The sequence below is a fragment of the Pituophis catenifer genome, unplaced genomic scaffold (genome assembly GCF_029215685.1).
Source record: "Pituophis catenifer annectens isolate HBS135680 unplaced genomic scaffold, rPitCat1.0.hap2 SCAF_3, whole genome shotgun sequence".
In the NCBI taxonomy this organism is placed as follows: Eukaryota; Metazoa; Chordata; class Lepidosauria; order Squamata; family Colubridae; genus Pituophis; species Pituophis catenifer.
In genome coordinates, this window is record NW_027256883.1 from 42,062,037 (window position 1) to 42,088,736 (window position 26,700).

A 26,700-nucleotide genomic window follows, 5' to 3' on the forward strand; every position below is an offset into this window, starting at 1 on the left:
AATCTTCTTATTCTGGAAGCTTACCTGGAAGAATGGGCTGCCCTTGATGCAAAACAGGAAGTTCCTGGCTGATTTCACCTTCATCTTGAGCCTGCTTCAGCCATTTTTCAACAGAGAAATCATATTTTTCCCCTGTAACGAGATTCTGCAATTGCAGCTAAAAGACAGACAATTGAATCTAGATTATTCTAAGATCCAAGATCCAGAAATGGAGTAGAGATTTTTGTTATCACATTCCATTTTTAGGACCAATTGCTGAGCTTCTGTTTTAAAAAAAGATTCATTTTTCATACTTATTTTACAGGCATGATATGACCTTTCCACGTGGAATGTAATTCAAAGGTTATATATGCTGTTTTAGTAGTATATGAGTATGTTTGCATGTGTTTTTGCATGTATGCTTTCCTATAATTGTGCTTAGAATTCTAAGAATAGAACAGGATTTTATATGTCCAAAGTGAACAAAATGCTTTTACTCCATGCCCTGTAATATTCAAGAGACCCTAAAGAAATTTCAAGCCTATTAATTACATTCTATAGCAGTGAAAATTTTTCACTGAGAGACTATATGAACTTTACACTTAAAGCATGATTAGGATGACATCCAAGTTATTTGTGTTTGGGTGTATGTATGTATGTATGTATGTATGTATATATGTATGTATGTATGTGTTTGTGCATGTTCATAAAGATTTTTTTTCTCTGCCCAGCAGGGGAGGATAATTTATATGGCTCTAATTGCCAACAAATGAAATAAGTTGATTATCCATGTTAAGGCTTGTCTCTGACCTACATGTTCAAACTAGAGTGCCTAAAAGACCAAATTGGGACAGAGCCTCCTGGAAAACATCTATTTGTGTGGTTGCTATGAGTTGACACTCATTTGGTGGAACATAAGCAAATAATCAATAACGCAACACCTTATTCAGTGTTACTGATATCATTCACTGTATCCCATCATTTATCCTCTTCTTGAAAATATATGGCAAACATTTCTTTCAAATAGCTGACCATTCCTTAAATTTTCATTATTTCAACCACAAAATCAGAAAGCAACATACTATATCCTAGCATTCTGGTCATATAGCACATAGTATGTTCATGACTGATATTTCAGGTGATATTTTCATTTTTCTAAGCTTTTCAAATCTAACAAGAGTTTTATAGTATATGAAGTTCAGTGGTGGGTTGCCCCCGGTTCGCACCGGTTCTATAGAAATGGTAGTAAGGCTCCGACCACTGACCCCAACATCATCAAAACGCTTCTGCACATGTGCGCGGCCCCATTACAAACCGGTAGTAAAGATAAGTAGAACCCACCCCCTGATGCAGTTCATTTATCAGTAGAATGGCATATAGACCTAACTAAATAAATAGTATTTATTTATGTCACCTCTTTGCAGTGCCAGGCAGGGGTTTCTCCAGAATTATTATGTCCTATTCGTATTTTGTATAGATCTCCCAAATCTTCTGTGTGAATCTGTTCGCATAATATAGCAAACCAAATAGTAGATCATATATCTTTTTGAAAACAAGTATGCTACTATAACTTATTTAATTATATAAGGTTTATAATACTCTTCCAATCAAAACACTTTTAGGGAAATTCCAGAGGAAAAACCTCTACATTTTCAAATGAAACTATGACGTTACTTTGAATTTTACTTCATACTAAAGTAAACTTAGATAATCATGTATTTCTTCCCAACATGTTGCCCTCAAAATTATGTGGATCTTAATGATCATAAACTTCAGACATTGTGAAGACTGAAATATAATGCAATCAAACAGAAACTCTAAGACCATAATTGAGGAACAGAGTGTTAACTAGAATAAATTCAAAGACTTACAATGATCATTTTAGAGGCCAGAATTATTTCAGCATATGAAGATTACTGATTAATTTCTTTTATTATAGCGATTATTGTTCAGTTTAATCTACATTTTTCAGGAACTATGATTTATTAAACTCAAAATTACACAATTACATTTGTGTAGTCATAAATGATACTGTGTTGAAATAAACTCATAGCGTTATGAGCTGCCAGCAGCTGTATTTCAATTTGCATCTTTTTTGTCCCATACATTTGAATAGACAAAATGGAATGCCAGAAACATTCCATTTCTGATTCCTCCTTTCTTCTAAAAGCTCTGACACGTCCCCATCTGATCTACTTGTCCCTTAACAACAAACAGCAATATCTACCAATAAATAGGCTAAAGCTGTATTACTATCTTTACTAGATAGTAATACAGATTTACTAGATTTATATTCAGGAAGGGGCAATGGCAGATACAGAACTGTGTACTGGTGTGTTAGTAGTCAAAATTTCCTTCAGCTTCAAAAAAAAAAAAAGAAGAAGAAGAAGAAGAGAAAAAACATCTAAAATAGATGTTCAAGCATGCTTAACTTTAGATAAGTAGTCTTATTTTTGAAAAAAAAAATTATTAGGCATTATGATATACTTTCAATTACTGTTGTATATAAAATGTAATTTTATACATTTTTTGTAAAATAAAACTATTTGCCTAAAATAAAAGTTTGAAATGGCTTCTGCTCCTTCCCTCTTTGCAACCGGTGCAAAGATGGATATCAAGCCATATTTTTTACCATGTGAGAATTAGCTCTCACAAAAACAAGCAAAACCAAGTCATTTGAACGAGTCCTACCAATTTGTTTATATATTCTTCTCAAGTAATTATCAAGCTAAGGATCAAAGAGGAAAAACAGTAACAGAAATTGTATTCATTGTACCTGTTGTTGAACTGTGTCACAAACTGAAGCAGTTACATCATTATGAGCTGTGGTAGCACAGTGATTAGAATGCAGTGTTGCAGGCTGACTTTGCTCACTGCCAGGAGTTTGATCCTGACCGACTCAAGGTTGACTCAGCCATCCATCCTTCCAAGTTCGGTAAAATGAGAACCCAGATTGTTGGGGACAATATGCTGATTCTGTAAACTGCTTAGAAAGGGCTGTAAAGCACTGTGAAGCAGTATATAAGTCTAAGAGCTTCAGTGGTGCAGCGGACTAAAGTGCTGTTAAGTGCTAACACTTAGCTGCCAGTTGCCTGCAGTTAGTGCAAGTTCGAATTTCACCAGGCTCATGGTTGACTCAGCCTTCCATCCTTTCGAGGTAGGTAAATTGAGGATTGTGGGGGCAATATGCCAACTTTGTATAGAACAACACCGCTTAGGGGGGCCCGAAAGCCCTAATAAGCAGGTATATACAAAAAAAGTATGCAGGCTATTGCTATAATGCATTGTAAGCCACCCTGAGTTTACGGAGAAGGGCAGCATATAAATTGGACTAATAAATAAATAAATAAATGCTGTTGCTATTATTGCAATTAATATAATTTAAATAAAATTACTTGGCTCAAAACTTGTGGTAGCTGAAAACAAAAAATGACAGAATGATACGAAGTGATACTGTTCCTCACACATAGTCACATATTACTAATATTAAACAAATAAGAATTTTTAATTAAATGGCATCATTCCAAATTTTTGTTATAATAAATACCTTACCATGAAAGTATCTATGCTTCCTCTTTCAAATACTTTTTTATCTTCCCCATATAGAAAGACAGCTCCTGAATTGCCTTGCTCTCCATATAAAGTAATATAAACTTGCGAGCTGGTTCCTGAAGATGGCTGGTCACTGGTAAAAATTACTACCTTCCATTTCATAGCTACAGAAACATAAAACGTTATTTAAAACTATGTTGCCATTGGGAATATCTCCATCCCTGTGAGATCAGCTCTTCCCTAAGTCAGTTGTTAGACACTTGAATTTCAAATTACTTATGTTTCTTTAAAGTTCTACTACACATCTAGGCACATCTTGGTTTATAGCAGCTGGTTTATTATTGGCTGTTTTATTCAATGGTGTGTATTGAAGATTGCTTTTATTTTATTTGGTATACTTTTATTTGGTATACTTTTAGGGAATGAAAAACTGTTTAAAACACACAATTATAACAATATTTAATAAAAGTGAAATTAATATACAGTTTGTAAAAATAATGTACATAAAAATTTACTTCCTGGACTTTGTGGATTCCTTATCTAAATTATATTTACAACAACAGTAAGAGTGATAATATTAATATTAATCTCTTAATACAGTGCAGCATTTACAATAATAAAATTAAGGGCAGTGTCATTTAAAAACATAATTCAATATCTCCTTCAATAACTAGGAAGTAAGATTAAACAATGTAAAGTGTGTCTCTAAAGCATATATAACAAGACAATTCCAAACATTTATCAATACCTGCTGAAAATATACACCAAATAACCTTTAGAAGTTTATACAGATAGAGTAATTTTCAGTTCAAGCTATATAAACGCAGACTAGGTGGAGTCTAAGTTCACTGTCTTTTTACTCAGCATTCAGGTATTGCGTAGAATATCAATATATTCTAAATATATGTTTAAAAGTAAACAAAATTTACAAGATCTTTTCTTTGTTCTCCTCCTTTTTCCCCATTTGGAGAAGGAATCTGACCAATTAAACCAGATTTTCTTACACAAATCTCTTTTACCATAAACCTGACTGGAATTTAAAACAGTCATCTTTATTTGGGGCCCATCTTCTTATCTTATCTCTTAATTATTCAGGAAAGAAGTCTGTTATAGGCAGTTTATATTGGTTCATTGTTCCGATACTTGTGCCTCAATAATGACTTGCATTACTATTGATAACAGCAACAAATTGGCATAGAATTGTTTTTTAATAAAGACTTTTCTTCATTGTTAAAATGCAGTGTTATGCTCATTTGTTAATCCAACAGAGCAGTATTAAAGAAAGAAAAAGAAAAAAAAACTGGTTTCAAAACTTCAATCTAGATATCAAAGATAAAGAAATATTTTGTTCCTTCCAAGTAGTTTGTACTTCTTTTGGTTCTCTGAAGGTGGAAAATAATTGTTTCCTTGGGCAATTTAACTGGTACCACTTAGTTAATATGTCTTAATAAAACGAATCCTGAAAAATATAAATACTGTGTACACTGACATGCAGGTTTTACTAAGCAGTTCTAAACTTTTGCTATCCTAATAAATAAGAAATTTGCTTCTGCTTATTTTTTTATTTTTTTATTTTTTTTAAGAATTAGCAGCTTTCCCTAATTGTTCTCATAACTGTACTTTGCAATATCATACAGAAAATGACCTTTCACATCTGGGCTGCAAAAAAGGGAAATGCTGCAAAAAAAATGGACATTCACTAGACGGCAGCAAAAGGATGCACAAAAGTAAATACCCAGAGAACATCTTGATTTTTGCAACCCAGATTTTGTAGCCTTAACCATACGTTAATCATCCCTCGCTAATGTTCCTCTGTAATATAAGAATTGTCTCTATAAGACTCAGAAAAATATAAGTTAAACAGCATCCAAATTTCTCATGCTCAATCTCATGTCAGATTGCCTTATTATTTCTCTTTCTCTTTTTTAGTCAATAATTCCATTCTTCCAGGAGAATAACAAGTGGCTCCAAAACTTCCCTCTGCGTATTCAATTATCATAGTCAGCAAGTGATGTAGTTATTAAGGTTCTGTGTTCTGACCAGGGTGACCCAAATTCAAATCCATTCCATAAAGTTCATCAGGTAACTTTGTTCATCAAGTACCTTTGCACTAGGTCAGACTAATCTATCCCCATACACATACACTAGTTTGATATTGTATAGATAAACAGTGGGGGAGGGAATTGAATTCCTCAAAGGAAAGGGACATCATAATCCATATGTATTAAAACTGTAGGACAGAACATACTCAATGCATTGCTAAGTCAGTTTGATTTGTACCTGTACAGTGTTATAGGTAAACCTTTTACTATACATATCAGTAGAGTAACACTGTATCTAGTTCACTAAACTATCTTAATATTAGAGTCAAAAATGGTGAAAAGAAATTTCTATTAATGACCCCAAGAAGAATGTGAGTGGTCAGATTGTTCTGCATATTACCAGAGTATTTGCTATGGGGATATCTGCCATGGTACACCAGACCTCAACTCAATTACAATTTTTATATGATTAAACCAAATCCATGCTGAGAACAAGATCAGACATCTGATTCATGTTTACTATTGTACCCTAATATCTCAACTGGACCCTAGTTCTGGTCTAGTAAATATAGATTTGCACAAGTCAGCTACATGGTTAGCCTCTAAGGATATATTTTATTATCTCTTTTCCATAAACTGAGAATAGTAATGATTTACATCTTGCAAAAGCAGGTGCTGAAAAAATAAATTAAGACAACTTTGATTTACAAAAATCATTCCTAAAATCAGCTACCTGTAATGTCACCAAGCCTGGCATTGGCCTTCAGTTTAGATTGTTCACCTCACAAGCAAATTAGGACTCAAATTAATCGGAAATTCTTTATTTTACTTTATTCAGTTATATCACAACTTCATAATAGTAATTCAGTTTATTGTTCATAGTTTTATTATGCAGGACACTACAGTAAGTTTAATGATATTCCAATTCCAATTCAAAATATTTATAACAATCAAAAACCAGTACAATTAAAAATACTCAAAGAGCATATAATTGAAAGTTTAGAATAAAATAATAACAAATAAAATCTATGTTAAAATCATAATTTGGCAGGCTATCTATCAGTTGCATGTCAGCAAGAGCACAACCTAAGCTATAATATGACATTAATCCTTAAATTGTGAAAGCCTATAGTTATTAGGTATTAAAATACAACAGGGTGATAATATTAAAAGATTTGGTGCATTAATTGTATAAAATAGTTATAATGGATTATTCATCAAGTTCCAGTGAATCTTTAGTGCTGTTGTGCAGAATCTAGCTATCTGTGCTGTGAATATAAAGTTTGTCTTTAAGCAACCACTGAAGATAAACAGTACTGGAATGGCCAGGATGCCTATTAATTAATAGGAAAATAAATTTTGCTCAAATGCCTCTATAAAAAGAGCAGTGAAGAAGAATGTGTCCAGAAGATTCCATGTTTCCAGAATCACAGGGACAGAATCTTTCAACCAATGATATTCCTTTATATTTGCTGTCCAAGACGGCAAGCTTAATGATAAACATTGTTTTAACAGAATGTACATTTTTATTTACACAAAAACAAAAGCTACCATTGGCTCATCAGGAAATATGAACCAGAAATAATTGCTACTCAACTTAGACTTTAGATAGGATTAATAAGGCAGAGGGATATGAAAATTATTATCTGACTATCTCTCTGTATCTCTCTATGCATCCATCTATACAAATTTAGACACTACAGTAGCCAAATTCTTAAGGACACTGGGCAGTTTAAAAATAAAAACCAACATATGGAGAAACAAGTAAGCTGACTGGAAAAACAATATACCAAGTCAGCAAAACAAACATGACAATGTTTTGCCTCCCTCAACCCATCCCAAGGTCTAGGAGAAAATCAGGCTTACAACAATTATCCAACTATCATGGAGATGGAAGCTGTGCAAATCTCTAAGAGAATGTCATTCAAGACGGAAGACGCTGAAACACTTTCTGGATCCTACAAGATGACACTGTTAAATGGATGAAGTCCCTAGCAAATGCACTCTGTTTAATTGTACTGAACAGACAGAAGCAATTGGAGCTGGGATGGTCCCTCAGATAGCCTATCTGAGTTGCCTTGGTTGAATGCATATAAATAGTTTCAGTTACATGATTCTGCAATCTGTGTTGGTTTAGATTGTTTAGATTGTTTTGATTTTTTTTAAGAATCACACTCTATATTTGCTAATGTTTACTATATGGAGATTTATTGTAATATAAAAGTAGAATTCTGAATAGTAATGGGTAAGCAGATATTCACTATTATGTGCATGAATGCATTTTATCTGATGTATTTAACATGATGCAATTCTCCTGGTGAAGTAGCTTCAATCACTAGGAACAGTTCTTTCTTCCTGATCCAGTTTCTTCTCATCTTCAAATCTGTTCCAGACAACTGAGAAACTTTTGGACCAGATCTTGGAGATGACCAGAAGTGGGGCTATTGAGAGAAAGTTTCAGCAGGTCTATTGTTTTTTCAACACTGTATTTCAAGATCATATACAATTTATTGAATAGAACTATAATGTTCCATACACAAATGTCCAAATTATTTCATTGGTATTTATAATGTATTATTTTATTTTATTTCATTAGATTCATTAGATTTTTATATCCACAGGACTCAGGGCGGTGAACAGCCAAGAATAAAAACATCGCATACAAAACTTAAAAAATTTTTAAAGAAAGAATTAAACAAATTTTGGCCCAATAATTTAAAACACCCCAACTAAAATCAAATTAACAATTAAAAATATCTAAGGAGGGAGGTTTAAGCCAGCCCGGCTTGATGAAATAAAAAAGTTTTAAGGGCACGGCGAAAAGCACGGAGATATGGGATCCTACGTATCTCCGGGGGCAGGTCGTTCCAGAGGACAGGTGCTGCCACAGAGAAGGCCCTCCCCCTGGGGGTCACCAGCCAACATTTAATTTAATTTAATTTAATTTCGAATTTATATACCGCCCTTCTCCCTGAGGACTCAGGGCGGTGTACAGCCAAGATAAAAAACATAGAATACAAATATTAAAACATTTAAAAATATATATAAAATTTGGCCCAAAAAATTAAAAATCGCAGACTAATTAAAAGGATTTAAAAATTTTAAAAATTTCTTCTTAAGCCAACCCGGCTTGCTGAAAAAGATAGGTTTTCAGGGAACGACGGAAGGCATTGAGGTCCTGGATTCTTCTTATCTCCGGGGGCAACTGATTCCAGAGGGTGGGAGCCCCCACAGAGAAAGCCCTCCCCCTGGGGGCCACCAGCCTACATTGTTTGGCTGATGGCACCCTGAGGAGGCCCTCTCTGTGGGAGCGCACGGGTCGATGGGAGGTCATCGGTAGCAGCAGGCGGTCTCGGAGATAGCTAGGCCCTATGCCATGGAGCGCTTTAAAGGTGATAACCAACACCTTGAAGCGCACCCGGAAGACCACCGGGAGCCAGTGCAGCTCGCGCAGGAGTGGTGTTACATGGGAGCGCCATGTTGCTCCCATCACTACCCGCGCTGCTGCATTCTGGACCAGCTGGAGCCTCCGGGTGCTCTTCAAGGGGAGCCCCATGTAGAGAGCGTTACAGTAGTCAAGGCGAGAGGTGACAAGGGCGTGAGTGACTGTGCACAGGGAATCCCGATCAAGAAAGGGCCGCAACTGGCGAATCAGGCGAACCTGATAAAACATTGTCTGATCGACGGCACCCTGAGGAGTCCCTCTCTGTGGGAGCATACTGGCCAGTGGGAGGCTATTGGTGGCAGAAGGCGGTCCCGTAAGTACCCAGGCCCTAAGCCATGGAGCGCTTTAAAGATGGTAACCAACACCTTGAAGTGCACTCGGAAGACCACCGGGAGCCAATGGAGCTTGTGCAGCAGGGGTGTCACATGGGAGCGCCCTGTCGCTCCCATAATTCCCTGCGCAGCCGCATTCTGCACCAGCTGGAGCCCCCGGGTGCTCCTCAAGGGGAGCCCCATGTACAGAGCATTACAGTAGTCCAGGCGGGAGGTGACGAGTGCGAGAGTGACCGTGCGTAAGGAGTCCCGATCCAGAAAGGGATGCAACTGGTGAATCAGGTGAACCTGATAAAAAGCCACCCTGGCCATGGCCGTCATATGCTCTTCTAAAGACAGCTGTGCATCCAGGAGGATGCCCAAGTTGCGAGCCCTCTCCGTGGGGCCCAGTAACTCACCCCCAATAGCCAGTGATGGCACGAGCTGGCTATATCAGGACGCCAGCAGCCACAGCCACTTGTCTTGGAAGGGTTGAGTCAGATCCTGTTTCTCCCCATCCAGACCCGCACGGCCTCCAGCCACTGGGACATCACTTCAAGGGCATCATTGGGATGGCCTGGGGTGGAGATGTACAGCTGAGTATCATCAGCGTACTGATGGAACTCCACCCCAAAACCATGGATGATCTCACCCAGCGGCTTCACATAAATGTTGAACAGGAGGGGTGAGAGGACCGACCCCTGTGTCACCCCACAAACAAGGCACCTCGGGGTTGACCTCTGCCCCCCTGCCAACACCGACTGTGACCTGTCAGAGAGATAGGAGGAGAACCACCGTTAAACGGTGCCCCCCACTCCCAACTCCTCCAACTGGTGCAGCATGATACCATGGTCAATGGTATCAAAAGCCACTGAGAGGTCTAACAGGACTAGGATAGAGGAACAACCCCTATCCTGAGCCCTCCAGAAATCATCCACCAATGCGACCAATGCCGTTTCCGTGCTGTGCCCAGGCCTGAAGCCAGACTGGAGTGGGTCTAGATAGACAGCTTCATCCAGGTACTGCGGAAGCTGTCGCGCCACCACACTCTCAATAACCTTCGCCACAAAGCGAAGGTTGGAGACTGGATGGTAGTTAGCCAAAACAGCCGGATCCAGAGAGAGCTTCTTGAAGAGGGGCCTCACCACCGCCTCTTTCAAGGTGGAAGGCAAGACACCCTCACTCAAAGAAGCATTAATAATCCCTTGAAGCCAGCCTTGTGTAACCTCCTGGGAGGCCAGCACAAACCAGGAGGGACACGGGTACAATAAACATGTGGTTGCGTTCAGCCATCCCAGAATCCTGTCCATGTCCTCAGGAGCCACCGGGTCAAACTCCTCCCAGATATCATTCTCAAGACCTGCCTCCATCATCCCGCCTGAACCTACCCAGTCAGAGACCAAGCCTTCCCGAATCTGAGTGATTTTATCGTGCAGATACTGTACAAAATCCTCAGCCCGATCCTGCAAGGGATCCTCCCGCACTCCCAGATGGAGAAGGGAGCGGATCACCCTAAACAGGGTGGGTGGGCGATTATCTGCAGATGCGATAAGAGCAGAAAAATAATTACATTTTGCCGCTCTTATTGCCACTAGGTAGGTCTTAATGTGAGACCTCACCAGTATTCGGTCAGATTCGGAATGGCTGGTCCTCCAACCGCTCTCTAGGCGTCTTTTCTGGCGCTTCATCTCCCTCGGCTCCTCAGAAAACCAAGGAGCCAAGTAAACTCGGCGACGGGTCAGAGGCCGCAAAGGCACGACTCGGTCCAAAGCGCCAGCAGCCGCCCTGTCCCAGGCGGCCACCAGCTCTTCAGCTGAGCCGTGAGTCAGAGTCAGACAATATTTATTGTCAAATATGTAGACAATAATATTTCTACATTTTCAGAATTTGCAAATGAAATGAGTACCCATTTGTAGCTTATTTTAGTTCTGTGTATGCAGGTATTCTTCCAACTTTAGAAATTTATTTATTTAAGAATGATTAGTAAGAATCATATATTTAATTTTTAAAAATAAGAATGGCATTTTTTCTGGCATAACCAAAACACTATGCATGCATGTTTTTGGTTGCTTATGCGAGGACTGAAGCTTGGGACCAAATATAGATTAGCTCCATGGTCCTGTTATTTGTCGGATCTTCCCATGGTGAAGGAGAGTCATGAATGGACTTCCCCTTCATTTGCCTGAGCTTTGATAGAAATTCAGAAATTCTTCTTTGCTAATTCTCCTGATCATTTAAAGAGTATTATTTATTCCAAGAAATCTTCCTTCATATTTCTTCAATGCTTAAAAGGAAACTTTGGAAAATACATAATATTGGGGATGGGTTATTCTTAAGATTCATATGAACAAAGGCTTAAGAATGTACATCTCATTCAATTTAGGAAGATGCCAAAAAATATAGGCAGTTCATGTCTGAAGAACAAAAATGGCTACTTCCATAAACATCAAAATATCAAAATATTTCAAGTGTTTCTGATCTTGAATATCATAACATAAACAGCTTACTACAAGAGAATATATGTCACTCAGGAATGAGCTGTGGAGTTCTTGGTACTGTGGTTGTAGACATTTCATTACCTAACTGATGATCTCTGGAGGGCTCGGGACAGAGGTTGCTCCTCTGTTCTGGTCCTATTAGACCTCTCAGCGGCTTTTTTTTTTATTGAAAAAGTTTTTCAAATACAAATTTTTCCCCCTTCCCCCCCTCCTCCCTAACCCCCCTCCCCCTCCCCTCCCCCTTTGACTTCTTCATAGTAAAACCCAAATTCATAACAGATTATATCATACTTTACCATCCACTTACTCCATCTCCATATGCTGACCCTTTCTTTCTAATAAAATTATCATATCCCCCTTATACTATACTATAATATATATTTCAAAGTGACATTCTATTATAACATTGTCTAATAACTCCTAATTTAACATAATAATATTATTATATCTCCCAATTTAACGATTTCCGCTCATGATCTACCCTTTTACTACCCCCCATACGATATAACAAGACCTCTCAGCGGCTTTTGATACCATCGACCATGGTATCATGCTGCGCCGGATGGAGGGGTTGGGAGTGGGAGGCACTGTTTTACGGTGGTTCTCCTCCTATCTCTCCGACCGGTCGCAGTCTGTGTTGGCTGGAGGGCAGAGGTCGACCTCAAGGCACTTGGTTTGTGGGGTGCCACAAGGGTCGGTCCTCTCGCCTCTCCTGTTCAACATTTATGTGAAGCCGCTGGGAGAGATCATCCATGGTTTTGGGGTGCAGTGCCATCTGTACGCTGATGACACCCAGCTGTACATCTCCACCCCAGACCACCCTAACGATGCCCTTGAAGTGATGTCCCGGTGCCTGGAGGCCGTGCGGGTCTGGATGGGGAGGAACAGGCTCCGACTCAATCCCTCCAAGACTGAGTGGCTGTGGCTGCCGGCGTCCCGATATAGTCAGCTGGTGCCATCACTGACTATTGGGGGCGAGACATTGGCTCCCACGGAGAGGGCGCGTAACTTGGGTGTCCTCCTGGACGCACGGCTGTCTTTAGAAGAGCATATGACGGCCGTGGCCAGGGGGGCTTTCTATCAGGTTCGCCTGATATGCCAGTTGCGCCCCTTTCTGGATCGGGACTCCCTATGCACGGTCACTCATGCCCTCGTTACTTCCCGCCTCGACTACTGCAACGCTCTCTACATGGGGCTCCCCTTGAGGAGCACTCGGAGGCTCCAACTGGTTCAGAATGCGGCCGCGCGGGTACTTATGGGGGCGACATGGCGCTCCCACGTGACACCTCTCCTGCGCAAGCTGCATTGGCTTCCAGTGGTCTTCCGAGTGCGCTTCAAGGTGTTGGTTCTCATCTTCAAAGCGCTCCATGGCTTAGGACCCGGTTATTTACGAGACCACCTTCTGCCTCCGATAACCTCCCACCGGCCAACACGCTCCCACAGAGAGGGTCTTCTCAGGGTGCCGTCTGTCAGGCAATGTCGGCTGGCGACCCCCCGGGGAAGAGCCTTCTCTGTGGGGGCACCCGCCCTCTGGAATGAGCTACCCCCAGGGATACGACTAATCCCGGACCTCCGGACCTTCCGCCGGGCCCTGAAGACTTTTTTATTTCAGCAAGCCAGGCTGGGTTAAAAATTTTTAATTGGATGAATTTTATGGGTAAGGGGTTTTAAATTGGAGAAGCCTAAGATAATTTAATTTTGTTTTAATGTATTTTAATATTTGTATTGTGTGTTTTTAATTCTGGCTGTTCACCGCCCCGAGTCCTTCGGGAGAGGGGGCGGTATAAAAATTTAATAAATAAATAAATAAATAAATAAATAAATAAATAAATAAATAAATAAATAAGTAACATCATCAGTATGAGTGAATGTGGGATTACTGCCTATTTCTGTCTGTCTGACTGTCTGTCTGTCTGTCTGTCTGTCTGTCTGTCTGTCTGTCGTTGAATCTGTCCATATGTTGTGAGATTTAAGGAATTTTCATCATGCTTTCTGGCTACTAGTTGGTGTTTATGGATGTTAGTCTTCTGCCACATGCCTTTATAGTGACTTGCAGTCTTCCATTGGATATTGTAGAAGATGCCTCTTTTTTCTTCTTGTGGGGTACTGGGTCTTTTGATTTATTCAAGATGTTTTGGAGGATTTTGCTTGGTTTGTGTGCTACAATGATGCCAAGAGGTTTTTGCTTGTTTCTGGAATGTTTTTGATATCTGGGAACATTGTCCTTTACCTAGGTTGCACTAGTTATGCTGTAGTGTTTTTTTTAATAAAGTTTTAATAAAGTTGCATGGGTAGAGAGAGAGAGAGAACTTAATAACGACTTCTTCCCCTTTAGTTTGAACTTCCACAAAATAAAAATGTAGTGTTTCATTAGGAAAATTATTATACTTATTAACAGCAAATACAGATATACAGTATATTTGCAACAATTACCTGCAAATTGAGATTCTTAAAATTGCTGTTAAGAATAGTTTTGAAAGAAAAGGAATGAGGAAGAATTTCAAATTAGCATGACTGCTTTCGAAAATCTGCCCAATGAGAGGGAAGGGCTACTGAACTTTGATTTTCTCTTCTTTCAGTTAATGTCTGTAAAAGTTGTTTCTTTACTACTAAGATTCAATTAGTTATGTAAAGAACCAACTGCAGACTCCCAGTTATAAGGAAAATAAACCACTTTCCCTCTGGTGCATTGTAATTTTCTGAGTAAAAGACACAAAAACTTTTCTCCCTGATGATCACTGATATATAATGGTTCTAATTTGAAAATTATTTCACTTGCTGCAATACTTGTACCACTGCTTTTTCATCTGAATTAATCTGCTACAGATAATTAAATTTGTGTTTGGAGGAAATTAATTTCAGTTCAGGAAACTGCCAATACCTAAGCAGGGTGTTTTTTTCTCCCACTCTCTCTCACCTTTCTTCCCCTTTTCAATTGCCATCGCTCTTGCTTTCACCTAATTTCTATCTTGTTCTGCTCTTCTTCTCTATCTAGTTTTTTCTTGCTTTCCAAAGGCAGCTGCTACACTTTCCCTTCAACCTATCCCCATTCATTTCTTCTTTGTCTTTCTCTGCTCTCTCAAAGAAGAAAAATAGTGTGTGTAGAGTTTATTTCTGTGTGTAAAAAAAGAATGGTTGGTATCTGCTGAGGGAGGATTAATTCCTTTTATTTTATAGGAGGTTAATTTTAGTCAACAGTTTGATAAAATACCCAGTTCTTAAATATATTATATATACTTATAATAATATAAATATATGTGTACTAATATATACTCGTGTATCACACTAAATATTACTGGATGACACAAGAAGATTGTTTTAAGGTGGAAATGGCAGTGTTAAGTTGATAAATTGAACATTTGTCTTCTGTTTGAGTGACTCCATTATTCAAATATCAATTCAGCTGCTACTTGCTCTTTGTCAACTACCATTAGGATATCTGTCTGTCTGTCTGTCTGTCTATTCTATTCTATTCTATTCTATTCTATTCTATTCTATTCTATTCTATTCTATTCTATTCTATATTTATTCACAGTTCTTTTTCTTCAATGCTCATAAAATTATGGAGTTTTGCAATTTCATCTTGAGATAGACACAAACAACATTTCTTTATTCTAATATTACCTGAACTTCTTGGGTGAAAAGTCTGCATTTTCTACAGAAAAGGTAAAAATACTGAGAAAAACAAGCAACCCAAAATAATTTTTGTTGAATGATTGTTTTTGTTTAAATATTAATAAAAGTTGCAAAGACTGAACATTTCTATCTTTCAGATATACAGTTATTTCCCAGTAACTCGTTTTTATGAAATTCCTTTGGTAGTATTCATTTTGACTACTTGCTATAAAATGTTCTAATAAAGAAGTCCTTTCTCCCTCAACAAATTGATCAACATTACTTCTTGTGCTTTGATAGCTAGATAAATTATTATTGTGTTCTACAGTTATCCCATCAAGAGCATCACCTTTTCTTGTGCTACTTTCATGATTCTTGTGTATCTCTGGCTTTAATAGCATTCCTTTAGTAATCTTTGTGATACTATAGAGAGAATTTAGAGATAAAGGTAACTTAAAATTATTACAATTTATAATATCTAAGATGTTCTCAGTGTAATGTCTTCCAAAAATGTTAATTGAAATCTTATTCATGCAGCTGATCTTCAGCTGATCATGAGGTTTGCAGAGTTTAATTATACATTTATCTTTCCCTATGGATTTATTTATCAAATATGGTAGCCAGATTAGATTCTCAATATCAGACGCTTTTTGATAAGCACATCCTCTGATCTGCTCATTCAGTGGCTTTATGAGAGCTGTCAGTATAGGACAATATTGTCCACAAATAGCATGGAGTCTATCTAAAGAATCTTGAGTCTCAGGCCTATTCCTGTTTGAAGTAGCATTCCTAGTCGGCTGGGTCCGAACTAGTGCGTCATCTGTAATCTGATCCAGAGGGTGTATTCGATTGTTAGGTAATTTTAAATCGACCATTGAGAATGCTGGGGAATAGCTGTTCAGCTCTGTGCAACATTCTGAAGAAGTGTTGTATTCCTTCCTCTTACTTGGGCTGTTCTTGCATTTTATATCTGAAACATGAGGAAAAGGCTCTGAATCACTATTATGAGGCATGTTGAAGTAATTGCCTTCATTGCCATAAGGCCTTGCCATATCTTCCAAATCAGAAGATGACATTTCTTTCAATGCTGACCTTAGCTCCATATTCTGCAAATGAGAATATGGAACATCACTACTATGATTGTCAAAAAAAGTATCAGTTGATGTTGTATCCATATTGCCATACATTCCATTGTTGTCAGGAGGTGATTTTCTTATTAAATGGTTTTCTTTAAGAAGCCATTTTCCTTTATCGATCAGTATCCCTTCATCTTCAGCAATCTGGGTCTTAAACTCACTTTGTTGGTTAACATTTTGCAGTGAACAATCAGTATTATATGTTTCTTCCCCATTAAGGCTGAATATAGGGATTGGCAAAGTAGCATATTCATTGCTTACTGCATTTAAATCATGGTTATCATATGATATTAATGAAGAAGCTACTTTGTCCTCAGGCCATCCATTATGAACTTGACCAAACAAGGGAATTTTATCGCTGATTACATGTAAGGGAACTTCTGTATCTTTGGTTAGCATCTGATCCAAATATGGAGAACCAGGCTTGGAAATGGGTTTAAATGCAGTTTCTGCTTTACCATAAAGACGTTCAATAGTTCTTTTTACATAGCCTGTGTTGTAGCCTTTTTCATATATTGCTTCATCTGTACTTTCATCAGACAAGTCAGTAGAAGGCCTAGACCTGCTGTCACTTTCATCAGTTTCTGGTCGATAATCAGACAAATCAGATGTGCCAGGACTTCCAATGGTTTTTTTCAACTCTGAAGAAGCATTTGAATGAGATCCATACTCAAGTTGATTTATTATTAATTTCACTCTGGATTTCTTATCCTTGGTATTGATTGGAATTTGATTAGATTCATAAACGAAAGGTTGTGATGAAGTTTTTGATAATTGCTCTGAAGTTTCCACTGAAGAATCATTTTCCTCTAGATTATCCGTTGTAGAATTTTCTACATGGGTCTCATTTGTAGTATTTTTAATAGCTGAAATAAGGTTCTCATCAGAATGTTCTCTTTCGCATATTGATGTTATATATTCTTGCTCTTCTAAGATATTTAATTCTTCATCATCTACTTGTGATGATTCTAAATCAAAAATCTGCCCATTAGTATGATCACTAGTGTTGAAAATAGTGACATTAGAATCTGCAAATAGCTTAGGTTTTTCATTACTTAATGATGGATCTGGGATTTTTTCCTCTAATTCTTCCAATGGAATAGCCTCATTTTCTTCAAGAAAGTCTTCATTTGAAACCACATTTTCTGAATGTGCTTTGGTGCAATTTAGATTTTGCATCACAACCGTTTCATACATATCTGAATTTTCTGCTGGCCTGCTACATGGTTGCTGTTCTTCACAGTTGCTCTGTAACTCTTCTGCTACCTCTTTCACATCTAAAACTTCTTCAGAATTTATACTGTCATTCATGATTAAATTCTCATTTGGTTTTTCTTGTTCTTCCGTGCCTGGTATATTTTTAGTTTCGATCACAGCAATATTTTCTTGGCAATATGTTAATTCCTCTTTTTCTATTTGCACCCCAGAAAATATTAAGCAGTTTGCTGTGCAATCCTGCATGTCAGATGCAGCTGTCATTAAGTTTTCATCTTCTTCTTTAGCTGCAACCTGTTTCAAATATTGTGATAGCATAAAGATTTCTGAACAACTGCAACTAGTTCCCACCATCTCATCTTTATTTATAAAGGGCAAACTTTCTTTCAGGTTTAGTAGAAGCCAAACTAGCAGAAGATTGGCTGGAGATCCAAGGAGAGAAGAAGAAAAAACATCTGAAAGACAATTTAAATTTTGGAGACATCCAGTTTTAGTTTTTTCAAGATTGAAAATTGCTGATTTCAATTTATGTAGCAGAAGACTATTTTTGCAATATTTCTGCTCATCAATACCTGGGACAGATTTAGGATCAACTTGAACATTTCTTTCAGAATTACATCTTGCATGATCAGTTTCTTCCTGAAGCTTTTTTTTATATTTATGTATAATATCACACATGGAAAGTTTTGCTTTTTCCTGGTTATCTGATGGCATTAAATATTTGTCTTCATCTTTCAAGATCCCATCAGCATTTCTTAAACAATCTGTGTGTGTTTCATATAATTCTTTAAATGATTCTTCCAAAGCTTGCACTTCACTGAGATTATTTAACGTACTCTTCAATTTATCTTCAGGAATATTATTCTTCCCAGTTTCTTTACTTTCTTTATCTAAGGATGATTTTACTATCAGGTAATGTGATTTCTTGTTAATCGAGTTTATAGGAGCCCAGGGTTTGGGGGGCCTCACAGCCTTTGGATATACATTTTGCAACCAGGTTTGAATGTAGTTTTCAAGAGACTGTTTTGTAATCTCATTTGTAAAGTCTGAATCCCCCAGAGTATCCAAAACTTTCGTTTCATCCAATACCTTGTCTGTACTACCTGTAGCACTTTCAGATTTTTTCTTCTTTTTCACTTCTTTGTGTTTTGATGATGATTTTATCAACTTAGTTGAAATAATCTTTCCCTTTTTATCTTCTGCCTTCTGACCATTTCCTAAATCAGTTAAAGGCTTTAGTGAAGCAGGTGGTCGTTCTATTTTATTAAGAGCTTTACATGTCCCATCTTTAATCTGTTCAAATTCATGTTTTGTGTTATCCTTTATTAACAGTAGATCTTCAGCTTTCATAGATTTGCTACTTTGGTGGGATAACTGACTATTTAGATTTTTCTTTATGTTATCTTGTAAATCATTCTGCTGGGATGTGATTGAAACCTGGCTATATAAATCACCTCTGGTGTTTATGGTTTTAATAGCACCATCAGAGTTCCCAATAGGAAATGCAAGCTCTCTTTTATGAATTGCTAACTGGTTAGGAGAATGATTCATCATCTCTCTTGTGTTGTGCATTGTGCAGGTGTTTACATTTTTCTCTGTAGTACCTTCAGTGGAAATGTCATATGAGTCCTTTGGGGAACTTACATTTTGTTTCACTATATCTAATTTATTCTTTTTCTTCTTCTTTTTCTTTTTGTCACTAGATGATGTAGCTTGGCTTTCATCAGAGAGGAGCGTAGCAGTAATACAATCAGATCCTGTTAACGTAGGAGTCATTGGAGCATATTTACAAATTGTATTATTGCTTTTAGGAGGCAATGATGAGGAACAATGCTGTATTTGACATTGGTCATATATAATTTCTTTAGTTTTTAACTGAGACCATTCTGAATGGTTGTTGAAGGAATTTAGTTCTTGTTCTACAGCATCACATTTATTAGATAAACACAGTATAGATGTATTATTCCTCTTTACCAAAGATTGTCCTTGTCCAATATTAGAATAGCCTTCAGGTATTAAACTGTTAGGTAACCCTTTCTCTACAACTGATTTCTCCAAAACATTATGTAATAATCCATCCTCTTCAGGCAGATCAAAGGATTTTTTAATTGTGCTTTTGCTCAACATTTGTTTCTCCTCTTGGTCAGTTTGATTCAGTGTATGATTATTGCATTCGCCACAAATCTGGGGATTAGGAACATTTGTTATTTGACTGCTAGCATGAGTAATCATACAGTGCTTAGATTTGGTTTTGCCATTGTCTGTTTCTTCACTGACAGAAAATTGACCTACCATCTTTTTTTGGACAGTTGTGTCTGATACCACTGTAACACTTTCAACTAATGCTTTCTTTTGTCTAACTTTTCTAGGCCCAGGAGTAGGAGGTCTACAGAAATTAAGTTTAAGATCATTATTTCTTTCCTGCTTCAACTCTGTGTTCATCAGTTGATCCTGCCAGATGTCATAAGTGCTGGTTTTCAATTGATTTGCAGAATTTTGATTGATCGTTTTTGTACAGATTTGCTGCATTGGGACATCATTTTCAGCAATGCTGAACTCCTCTGTGGGATTTTTATATGTCAACATATTTAAATCAGATGTTTGATCTTCTGGAATGACTCCTGAAGTGCCAGCATGAGTAACAGTAGTGGTCCATTTTATAGTTTCCTTTTTTTTAATCTTGAATCGAACTCGCATCTCAACTGTCATACTGCCATCTTGATTAAGATGAACAGACTTTTCAATGTCATCAGTGAAATGCTCTTCAGGGTAAACTTCATCAGCATGCAAACAATTTTTTATTGTGCCCATGTCATTGTCAGGTATAAAAGAGGAATCTAAGTTGTTATCATTGCTGTATTCCTTATAAGAAGAAGCAGAGAACATCTGAGTTCTGGATCTTGAATCTATCTGACTCCCGCTCACTTTCAAGCAATTTATTGAAAGCACCCAACATGACAAGGTTAGATTAAAGTGTGGAAGATAGTCATCCAGCATAACCATCCATAAAAATAGCAGCAGACAGGTAGCAAAGAGGCAAAAGAAAACACACAAAAAATCATTGTTAGTACAAAACATGCAGATAATATTAGACAAAAACAAACAAAAAAAGCATTCCTAATAAAGGGGCTGCGTATGCACTGAAATTCCTTTTTATTAATTAGCGGTTGTGAGATTGCTACATAAATTGATATAATAAAATAACTAATTATATAATATTCATCAGAATCTGGGATTATTTAAACTATATGGGCACATATACATATGATTGCAAGTGATTCAGGAAAAAGTGCTTATAGGCACGTGGGAATATTCACTCAGCATCTATTGTCAAGTTTTAAAGCAAACTTTTTTTCCCCTAGGATTAAGGCAACTGAGACAAAAGAAGTTGTCAACACATGAACATACTATATTTCTTTTCTTTTCTTTTTTTTAATCTTTTCATTCTTTTTTTTTCTAGACGAATCAGAGAAAGTAAAGTAAAGAACCTTGGTAGCACAGTGGACTAAAGCACTGTTATTAACATCTGCTGCTTGCAATTACTGCAAGTTCAAATCTCACCAGGCTCAAGGTTGACTCAGCCTTCCATCCTTTCAAAGGTAGGTAAAATGAGGACCCAGATTGCGGGGGCAATAAGATGACTTTGTATAAATATACAAAAGTATGAAGGCTATTGCTTAACGCATTGTAAGCCGCCCTGAGTCCCTGGAGAAGGGCGGCATATAAATTAAAGCAAAAAAAAAAAAGTATCTAAAAATTTCCTTGATTTTCTAACCTATATCCTGAGCTGCACGTATTTATTTAAAGGTCTAATTAATAGAGCTGGCCATTTTTCAAATTCAATTCCAAAATGTCTAACTCAGAATGTGTGGGAACATAGGCATGGTGCTTGCCTACTGGTCTCTAAAACAGCTGCATCACTTCTCAGGATCACTAAATTGCTTTAAAGAGCTGTCAGATGCTTCATTTGAACCCACAAGCGTCCCAAAGCACCTCTTTGGAATCTAAAGTACTGCACAGCCATATTACTGAATGCCAGTAGTATGCAAGTATTAACAATTAAAGTATAGCTACCATCAAATTAGAGAGCCAGTTTGGTGTAGTGCTTAAAGCACCAGACTAGAAATCAGGAGGCTGTGACTTCTAGTCCTGCCTTCGACCCAAAGCCAGTTGGATGATCTTGAGCCAGTCACTCTTTCTCAGCCCTGGGAAGCAGGCAAGGGCAAAACCCTTCTGAAAAAAATTTGCCAAGTTTTTGTAGGTTTGCCAAGAAACCTACAGGGACTTGTCTATGCAGTTTCCAGGAATAAAGATTTGCTTGAAGGAACCCAAAAAAAAATTGTAAAAATTGTTACAACTTTTGTAAAAATCAATTTACTGGTTCAGTTACCGTATGTTATCCTTGCTTGCATAATCATCATAATTCTGTTTCTAAGGACAAAAAGTGACTGAAAGATAAGGGGGACAAATTCTAACTGATGCTATGGGAGGGACTATAGAAAACAGGTTAGAGAGCCACTAAAGACGCTATTGTTGTCCATTTAATGTTGGTTTAGCATAATTTTTAATGGCCCAGAGTCACATTTTGTACATATGAAAGATTCTGGACAGCAAGTAAAATCTCCAAGCATTGAGACAGACTCCATGTTCTTCTGGGTTTTCATTTCAAATTTTTAAATTCACTTTAGATTATAGTTAGGTTGCTCAGCTATAGAATGTAAGTGTATTTTATTTCTCATATTTATTAATTTGCTTGTTTGTTTACCCACTATTTTTTTCACATACTCAATTTTCAAGAACCTTCAATTAGTATTCATAGTTGCCCTTTATAGCAATCGAGCAAAGTAGATTGGAATGAAACAAAGTGATTGACACATGACTACTGGTAATGTTCAGTCTGCTCTTTGAGATTTGCCTTGGTTTCCCCCCCACCCACTTAATATAAAAGCAGGCCTATTTTCTGAAGTGAACAAATGACATTTCACATTCTTTCAATTTCAAAGTGAAGAGTGAAAGCAAGTTAAATTATTTTGGCACCTAAAGGGTAAAATAACACTGTTGTCTGCCTTTCTCTGTCTCCCCAATGCCCAGGCTAAATCAGCAGCAGCAGGAGCAGCATATTAACTAATTAATTAACCATTTGTTATCTTTTTCTTAATACCCAAAATCAGTTTCCCAAGCTGGCCAATTTGTTTTACCTAACGCTAAGGCTGATCTTATCGATAATTTAAAAGAATGGGGAAAAGTGGGGATAACTTAAGGAACTTACTTTTTCTACTCTCTGACTTGAGATTTGCTTGGGGATGGACACGACTGGAGACCCCCGGAAGTCTTGCAGGCAATGAATACCTACGAGGATCATAATTCCCTGCCTTAAAGGGTTCTCTCCCTGCAGCCACAACAGCTCCAGAACACAATATCAGACCCTGAAGGTTGGAAACCTGAAAAAGCAAGTGATAAATAAATTAACCCTCTTTTTAGATCACTTCCCCAACCTTTCTTTCCCATATATAACTATTAGAAAATATCCTCAAAATACATTGGTTTCATTTATATAGTCACTTTGTAGAGTGTGATAGGTGGCATATTAAATAAACAAATAAAAAACAAACAAAGGAGATTTAACCCAGTTACCAAATTAACCCATACTTTGAGCTGGCACAAAACCCTGAATTGTAAAGTAACAATTGGTTAGGCTTGCACACCATATCCAGTAGTGGTGGTATTGGTAGTGATGGAGGAAATAATATAAATACTAACCTAGATATATGCCTCATTTAGCTTGTAGTATTGCACAGACATACATACAGAGAAATAAAATCCCTTCCAGTGTTAGCCACAATCTGTCTCTTGGACTTTTGGACATTCTAAGATTGTATTACCACAACCCTGGTCATTTTGCTTTATTTGGTTGGACATTTATTCCATCCTCTTGTTCTTTTCCTGGTCACGTCTATTCAGTGGTGTGCTGGTAAATATATAAGAACTGAAGCAGTGTGGCTCCATTACTACCACAGCATCAGTAAATACAGAACAGCTGATTGGCACAGCAAGTGGAGTCTTCTCTCAGCCAGCTCAAAAAATTCCAGAATTCAATCAGCTTTTGAGAGGCGTCTTCAGCACACCATAGCCTGTACTTCAAGATTTTTCCTTTCTCAGACTGATATATCATTCTTTCCTTTTATTAGCATTGCTCTGTTTTCTACCTGCTACCTATCTCTACTTCCTTTAAATATCCCTGGGAACCAGAAAAATTCTACAAAAAACTAGGTTGAGTAACTGAAATATTCTCATTGAAAACTTTAAAAAGTTTTATAAACCCATGGCGTATTTCAGCATGAATATGTCTAGCAGGTAGTTTATTCCTAATAGAAAGAAAAGTTCATGTAACAATGAAAATTTTTAAACAAAATATTACAGCCGTAATCATAATTAACATTTAAAAAAGATTTTACAGCCCTAAATCATAATTAAATCTCTTCTATCATCACAGTACTAGCATTTTTCTAGTTTGACAAAGAAATGTTGATATTAAATATTCATCAAAGCTTTACTACAGCCATCTTGGGAAAAGAAAACTTAAAATATTTCAACTGTGTTTTTTGAAAAACAGAAATCTGCTGGAAGACAGCAGGCAGGGAAACATTTAGAAATAGCTAGCTCCTCTGCCTGCACAAGTCTGTTCACTACTATGAAATCATAAGGAATGTATGTATGTATTTACAGTTTTGTATGTGTGTGTGTGTGCGTGCATGTACTAAAAGTATAGAATTGTTTGCAGTTGGAACTCAAGGTTACAGCTTTGGAACTCTCATTAGGGTTTAGTGTTACAATCAATATAACTTTTCAAAATTTAAATAAACTGTAATGTTTATGTGAGCCTAATAAATATTAGAGATAAACAAATCCCCAAATTGTTTTAATTTTAAAATGAGCTTTGGCAAGCTGTTATTTATTTCTATGCAATAGTGATGGAAAGAAGCATGGCAACTTCACTTTTCTCCTACCAATTAATTTTATAAACAACTTAGTGCTTTCTTTAAAGAAAAATTGCACTGGAATACACAGAATTATATGCAATTTTAATGCAACACATATAACAATAATTTGCCCTGAAAAATTATTGGTTTTCTTTGTTATAAAATGATGCTAATCGACAAAGGGACTTTATTTTTGTGATTTCTTTCTGGGGCAAAATAAAGATGTGAACAGGGGAAATGGAATTGCTTCAGGTCTTTGTAGGGGGGAAAAAAAACAAGAATTATGCCTCATGAGAAGTCTAAGCATAGTATAGCCTTTAAGAGATTATGATGTGACTAATTGCTAGTAGTAAGATTGAGGACGCTCCTAGAGATGCCCTGGAAAAGCTCCTTAACAAGAGTACACAGATGAAGTAGAACAGGAAGGTGCAGATTAAAACAAGGATAGTTCTTTGCATAAACCAAGACCTCCTTACTTTGTGCTTCCAAGACTTCCATGTTTTTAATACTGAAGTATCTAGTAATAACTAGGGAATACGGGACAACGTAACTCAGCTGTTTTAAATATAAAAGACTTAGAAAGGTGGTAGATTATTTTTCTTGATCTCTGTGGTGAAAATTTTTATAATAATAAATTTGTTGTAGAGTCACTTGGGTTGTGAGACAGGCAATAAATAAATAAATAAATAAATAAATAAATAAATAAATAAATAAATAAATAAATAACAGAAATCTATTATATGGATGCTGAAATGTAAGAACTTGACCTAGTAACTAGTAACTAGTAACAAAAGCTGAGTAAAATTTATTTTGTTTGCTGCCCAGTTCACTACCATACTAAATATGCTTTTAGTAAAATTAGAAAAATGGTTGATAACTCCATATGCTTCAGTTTCAATATTTGCTATAAAAGTTTAGGGAAACTGTTTCTTTCGAGGGCCTACTTTGACAGTAAAAGTACCTCTACTGAAGAGCACTTCATCAGAGATATTGTGTGATTCACAAGAAGTCCCTCTCCCAATTCCACAAAAAGAAACATATTTGATTATTATCTTATAGTTATCTTACCTTTCTCCCATCAGTAGTATATAATTTCAATACTGAATACTGCATTAATTCACTGATGTGGTCCAGAAAGGCCTCAAAATTTTGTGTGTTCTTCTTACTCAAGACAACCGTACACCGGATTTTTGCATTGCCATTTCTGAAAACAAGCAACTTCTTAGGGGTGCTCAGTCGTATAGCGCTATCCCGTTGGAATATACTCCCTTTGCTTTCTCTGGTTAACTGTACAGCCTTACGATGAGCACTGATGGGCCTACTAATCTGCCATGGCAATGGCTTTCTTCTGGCCACCTCCAAATTGATGGGTTTGATTTTTTTTTGTTGGGAACAAATGTATGACTTTCCATCTTCAAGGTCTTCCAGATTATTGATATTGTGCACTCCTCTGGGTGTAGTAATGTTCCTTACTCCGAAAGGCAGTGGAACTTTTTTTGACAAGTTGTCAAGCAGAGCATCAAATGATCTGAAAGAGCGGCTATTGACAACCATTTTAATTCCATTAAACTGAGGGTCTCCACTCTTATAAAAGCAGATCCGTTTGGCCACACTAGGTTCGATGACATTGGATGGGCGCACAGATAAAGACTGTTCACTCTGTGAACTGGGAGGTTGGATCACTGAGTTGCTGGTTGAAGATGTTTTACTCATGCTAAAAGCAATCTGGAAATAAAGAGGCAAGAAGTCAATGTTTTGTCTCAGAATCCCAAGTAGAACATTTTCCTAATTTATGTACAGGCAACAAAGGAGATTTCAACAAAAGCAACAACAGTATTGTTTGCCAAGATCAATGATTTAAATAGGTCTGTGCTGTTATCTTCAAATTTCACAAAGACTGGTAGGATCTAGCTAATATCTTTACTTG

General features: G+C 37.2%; 1 protein-coding gene across 1 annotated transcript in view; it reads right to left on the reverse strand.

Moving 5' to 3' along the window:
* RP1 (RP1 axonemal microtubule associated) overlaps positions 1–26,486 on the reverse strand; it is a 203,545-nt gene extending 177,059 nt beyond the window's left edge. Inside the window, exons 1-5 of the mRNA XM_070942296.1 lie at positions 25,842–26,486; positions 23,063–23,234; positions 3,532–3,695; positions 1,394–1,480; positions 25–157 (exon numbers count right to left, since the gene is read on the reverse strand). Of these exons, the coding sequence (XP_070798397.1) occupies positions 25–157; positions 1,394–1,480; positions 3,532–3,695; positions 23,063–23,234; positions 25,842–26,486 (1,201 nt within the window). The remainder of the gene's footprint in view (positions 1–24; positions 158–1,393; positions 1,481–3,531; positions 3,696–23,062; positions 23,235–25,841) is intronic.
* Positions 26,487–26,700: the final 214 nt, after the last annotated feature.